Consider the following 6,264-nt stretch of genomic DNA (forward strand, 5'->3'; position numbering starts at 1 on the left):
GTACTATCTCTATTTTGAATGAATTTATCCTGAAAATTGTCAGTGTTTTTACTGTTGTTTGTCATATGAAATTTTCTGTGATCTACGTTATATTACACCACTTTTCAAAAAGTTTATGGTCGGTAAGATTTTTTAATGTTTTTGATAGAAGTTTCTTATGCTCACCAAGACTGCATTTATTTGATCCAAAACAGTAATATTTTGAAACATTGTTTCAATTTACAATAAGTGTTTTCTATTTTAATAGAATTACAAATTTAATTTATTCCTGTGATGACGAAGCTGAATTTTTCAAAAGCCAATTACACCAGTCTTCAGTGTCACATCCTTCAGAAATGATTCATTGTACAGATTTGGTGCTCAAGAAACATTTCTTATTATTATCAATGTTGACTACAGTTGTACTGCTTAATATTTATGTGGAAGCCGTAATACAAAAATTATAATTTACTTTAAAAAAACAAAAAAAACAAATCATACTCAACAAACGTGTACATGTAGTTTGCATTCCACATACATACAAATAAACAAGCAAAAAAAAAGTAAAAATCAAAATTAGGTATTTTAGTTTTATCTTTTAAAAACATTCTATTATATCTCTGTGGTACACTCAGCACATTTCGCTTGCGGTGGTCTTGACCCAATACGTGTGGTTGCTTGTGTTGGTTTGGCCCTAACAATGTTGTTACTGTGGAGTTCCTCTCCCAGCAGGGGCTGAATTAAAGTTTGTGTGACCCCGGCACTAATTTCATGCTGCACAGTTCCTCGAATAATGATGTCAGCTGATTAGGTTACCAAAATGGTTGTGTTGGCAGTGAACCCCTGACATGTTCTAATGATCCTGAGGCGTGCTGGGTTTTTGGGGCAGAGGAGTTGGGGTTCGGGGTGGGCAGCGTGGGCCGGGGGCTTTAGAGGGAGATTGTCCATGCTCTTTCGGTTTAGAGGGGGCATGAGGTCGAGGGAAGGTGGAGGCACATTAGGCGAGAGAGAGGCTTTGACCTTTAACAGCTATAATATCACTTGCCTGTTCACTAAAGTCTCTTTCAGATCAATCAGAACTTGTCTAGGAGACAAAAATGTATTTAATTGTGGTGTTCTATTTTTCTCCTTTTCTCTCCCTCCCTTGCGTTTTTTTCACAATCGGACTCACTGAGGGATAAGTAATTGAAGTAATGGAGAGTAATAAGGGCTGGGAAGAGAGAGCTTTGGCCTTGCCCCTATTGTATCTTGTGTCACACAGGTTCAAAGGTCAGGCAGCCTGCATATTCTATTAGGGCGCACAGCCTTCATTGGGGCAAAAGAGTTTACCCAACAGTAATTAAAATGCCAGCAGTGGCCAGGCGAGCTGAATATGGTTGATGGGGCACTGCTAACTGGGTTGACAGCTGCCATGGCTGTCTTTGCCAATATGCTTGGGCCCTCAATGAACAAACCAACTGAAGCCATCACAGACGAGAACGCATGTTCTCTCAACTTTACTAGCACTCTCTTTCTTTCTTTCTTTCTTTCTTTCTTTGTTTCTGCCTTTTTTCACACCAAAAATGGCTTCGCATTTTGCTCGCATATCTCAGTTTCTCAGCGTTTTCATGTTATATCTTCAACGACTTGTTGGGTTTTTGTTTGGTGCTAATTTTACTATCAATTGTTTTGTTTTTACCTCACCAACTATTCAAATTCCTCTCGGAAAGCAAGCAAAAAGTTCACATCAAAAATTATAATTATAATGATAACTGTATTGGCGTCCACACACCAATGCACAATAAAGTTCTGTTTGTTGGAAGCACATACTGCAGTTTTGTCATCAGTCAGGATGGATTTTGATTGGCTGTCAATGTTTTTGTCATTCATCAGGTGGAAAAATCGTTCTGAAAGTGATTCCAATTACATTGTTTCTCTGTGCAGTTATCATTATAGTTGTGGTGTGGAATCTGCTATCCATTTAAATTTAGAACAATTTTAGAACTGTATCTTTATCATTGTTGGTGTGAACAGGCCTTAACCAACCGACACTGCATATGTTGTATGTGTGTGTGTGTGAGATGAAGGTTCACTGTCCCTCTCTGTTTTTGTGCTGGGGGTTTGGAGTTGGACACCAGGCTCTACAGAGCTTATTCACACGGGCTGGTTGTTAATTTGAGGCCACACTGGTATTCCATTGTGAAGCCCGTTTCTTTGGTTGATGTTAGTGGGAGGGCAAAGAACCCCCTGCTCTTACTCTAGGTTTTCTCTAGAGGTATGAAAGTATGTGAGAGAGGGAGATGCTTTGTGATTTGTGTAGTTTTACGCACTTCTCGCGTGGTGCGTCAGTAAGCATTCGCTGCGAGGCATGTTGATGCCATATAACACTTTTTACATAGTTGGCACAGAGACTGAGAAAGCATTCTGTCAATGAAAGAGGCCATCCCAGCAGGGCATTGTAGGAATACCTGAGTGCTAAAACAGGCACATTCTTGTGTGTTCACTAGTGTGAGGGCCCTATTGTTCAGCTCACCTCCGAACACAATGCAGGGAGCAGGAGATCCAGGAGGGCTCTAATCCCTGACTGTATCACGCAGGTCAAAACTACTGCGCTCACACACCTGCCCACCTGTACCTGCTCAACTAATTTCAACCTGTCACCCAACTAAAAAGGGGGCATCCGAGAGTTTTTGTTTCTTTTTTCGCCACGTTCCTCCTTTTTTCCCCCTAGATGTCTCTTGAACGAAAACACATCTGTGATCAAATCCGTTGTCTCAACATACCCTTCAGCCACTCTTTACACCTCGCTACGCTCCATTCACTTTTCAAAATTAGTTTGTAATGCTCTGTGTGTATTCTCTCCAGGAGCCAAAATATTACTCCACTGTTACGTCACCTGCTCAGTATTTAAATGCTAAAAGCATTAAATGCTAGAACAAAGATTATTTCAGCAAATGTTCTGAAAAGCACTGAAGGCTCTTAATCACAGATTTTTACAGATTTTGTAAAGGTTTCTTAATAATAAATATAAACTAATAATGTTAATAACATTATTATTATTATTATTGTTATTAATATTAGTCTTTTGTAATTAATATGAATAAACCTTTGCAAAATCTGGTATAAAATGCTGACACATTATTGTTATTATTATTATTATTATTATGCCTAAAAATGCTGAAATGTGTGAATGCATATATTTTGCAATCATTACTAAAGATCTTTATATCTTTACAGCAACTTTGTGACAGGAACAGCCTGCTGTGAGAATTTTGCTCCTCTTCGAATCTGGGACACAGAAAGGTATGGGGGGCGGGTTTCTACATGGCTATTTACGTATGTTTTTGTATTTTTTATATAATTAATTTATTGTAATGTTTATTTGTCCTATTGAACCTGGCGCTGGAACATGTTCCATCTCTTCCATTTTTGGTTGTTGTATTGCGTCTTTGTTTTGTCAGGGAATTGTGTTTTTACATATTTTATGACGCTGTGCCAATTTAAAAAATATTCATATTATTATTATTATTTTACATAATTACTTGAAATGATGTGTTATGCGTAAATTGATAGCCCTACATTTTTTTGTGTGTTTTCTGCTCCCTATCGAAATTACCATTAGATTTTAAGTTAGATCTTAATTATGTTTTAATGCATAGGCTTTCATAGCAACATTTAGTTAAATGTGGTTCCTAGTACACGTATGAAGCTCAGAAAATGTGTGAATTCTGATGTGTTGCTATTTGAACTGTTAATTTTACACAAAGTGAACGTAGAACTTTATCATGAGGATGGAAGCTGCACCATTATCCCTTCAACTCAGTCTTTTCTTTTTGGGAAGTTCAAAGCTGACTTGAAAATTCCTGTCATGAAAGGCCAGGCTTAAACCTGATACAACCTGACTGGTTTCCGTAATTCCCCAGCTTTACCTGTTGAATTCAGCCTACTTGCATGTTGTCAGTCTAAGGAAAGTAAAAAAAAAAGGACCGTGAGTTCTGGCACCAAATGACAAGGAAATTTGAGATGGGAAAAATTGCGGAGAAGGAGTAGAGGTGATTCCAGACAGATTTCCCTGGGAATCACATGTTCTATAAAACACCGGAACACAAAAGTTGAGGCAAGATTAATGTGACCCACCGATGTGCCTGCGTTTGATCTGTGAAGCGCGGGTAGCCAGTGTCAGCTTGATGGACACGTGGGCTGGCCGGCTATCAGAATGCAGATGCACGCACAGGTAATCAGGCCACTGAATCAAGTTAGACTTACTACAACCCTGTTAAACTAGGAACCAATTAAGGTTACACAGAGGTGTGACAGTCAGTGAACAGGCAAGAGTCTTTGTTGCTTTGATTTAAAACACAGACATTTTTCAGAAATGTCATATATCGTAATGTTATATTTTTTTTTCATGATTTTTTCAAAGAAGTCCCTTATGCTTATCGAAGCTGCATTTATTTAAACTGTAATAACTGTATATTATTACAATTTAAAATATCTTTTCTATTATTTTAAAATGTAATTTTAATTTTCAGCGGTCACTACTCCAGTCTTCAGTGTCACATGATCCTTCAGAAATCATTCTAATATGCTGATTTGGTGCTCAAGAAATAACAAAGTGAACGTAGAACTTTATCATGAGGATGGAAGCTGCACCATTATCCCTTCAACTCAGTCTTTTCTTTTTGGGAAGTTCAAAGCTGACTTGAAAATTCCTGTCATGAAAGGCCAGGCTTAAACCTGATACAACCTGACTGGTTTCCGTAATTCCCCAGCTTTACCTGTTGAATTCAGCCTACTTGCATGTTGTCAGTCTAAGGAAAGTAAAAAAAAAAGGACCGTGAGTTCTGGCACCAAATGACAAGGAAATTTGAGATGGGAAAAATTGCGGAGAAGGAGTAGAGGTGATTCCAGACAGATTTCCCTGGGAATCACATGTTCTATAAAACACCGGAACACAAAAGTTGAGGCAAGATTAATGTGACCCACCGATGTGCCTGCGTTTGATCTGTGAAGCGCGGGTAGCCAGTGTCAGCTTGATGGACACGTGGGCTGGCCGGCTATCAGAATGCAGATGCACGCACAGGTAATCAGGCCACTGAATCAAGTTAGACTTACTACAACCCTGTTAAACTAGGAACCAATTAAGGTTACACAGAGGTGTGACAGTCAGTGAACAGGCAAGAGTCTTTGTTGCTTTGATTTAAAACACAGACATTTTTCAGAAATGTCATATATCGTAATGTTATATTTTTTTTTCATGATTTTTTCAAAGAAGTCCCTTATGCTTATCGAAGCTGCATTTATTTAAACTGTAATAACTGTATATTATTACAATTTAAAATATCTTTTCTATTATTTTAAAATGTAATTTTAATTTTCAGCGGTCACTACTCCAGTCTTCAGTGTCACATGATCCTTCAGAAATCATTCTAATATGCTGATTTGGTGCTCAAGAAATAATTCTTATTATCAGTGTTGAAAATGATTATGCTGCTTTATATTTTTGTGGAAAATCAGTGTTTAATTTTTGAAGGATTCGTTGCTGAATAAAAATCTTTTGTAACATTCTAAATGCCTTTCACTGTTGAAAAATGTAATGCATCCTTACTAAATAAAAAGATAAATCATTAAAAAAAAAAAATCAAACTGACCCCAAACTGTAATAAAATTTCAGTTGTTTTTTTTCTTTGATCAAACATACAGTAAAAACAGTTATACTGTGAAATATTATTAACCTTGAGCATAAAAGTCTTCTTAAAAACAGAAACATTAAATATCTAGATCCCAAACTTTGTGTATATACTATACATTAATTAATAATAATAACAATTATTTAAATTTTTCTTTTAATTTATTTTAATAAGAGTAAAATTCTTGATTGTTATTAATACTAGCTTCAGGTAATATTTTATTACATTTAGTTGTACTTGCTTGAGAAAAGAGGTTTCAGTAGATTTCTGTGTCACACATTATTGGATTAGTTTTATGTGCAAAATAGGTGCATTTTAACAGTGAGAGCATTACCTGAGTGTTAAGTGTCTCAGGAGCGTTCAGTGACCTGTCCTGGAGTGAGTCGTGTTGTCTTTCCTCCTGTCTTTGTGTAGCTGCACTAGGGTCAGTTGTATCCTGCCATAATGTGTTCCCGTCTAGTAATCAGGTGCACCTTGTGTGAGGAGCACAAAGCCGCCAGTCACAGGGGGCTGAGAAACCGACTGATGAGTGGAGGGGCTGGGGGGTGACAGGGAATGGGGGCTGTGTGTGTGTGTGTGTGAGTGTGTGAGTGTGTGAGTGTGTGTGTGTGTGTGT

The 6,264-nt window shown here is 37.5% G+C and overlaps 1 protein-coding gene across 1 annotated transcript in view; it reads left to right on the forward strand.

Moving 5' to 3' along the window:
* Positions 1-6,264, forward strand: part of LOC107673945 (F-box/WD repeat-containing protein 4-like) — a 35,451-nt gene that overhangs the window by 14,102 nt on the left and 15,085 nt on the right. The window contains exon 6 of the mRNA XM_016467793.1: positions 3,196-3,261. Within this exon, the coding sequence (XP_016323279.1) occupies positions 3,196-3,261 (66 nt within the window). The remainder of the gene's footprint in view (positions 1-3,195; positions 3,262-6,264) is intronic.

Source organism: Sinocyclocheilus anshuiensis, unplaced genomic scaffold, assembly GCF_001515605.1.
Source record: "Sinocyclocheilus anshuiensis isolate Anshui unplaced genomic scaffold, SAMN03320099.WGS_v1.1 scaffold292, whole genome shotgun sequence".
In the NCBI taxonomy this organism is placed as follows: domain Eukaryota; kingdom Metazoa; phylum Chordata; class Actinopteri; order Cypriniformes; family Cyprinidae; genus Sinocyclocheilus; species Sinocyclocheilus anshuiensis.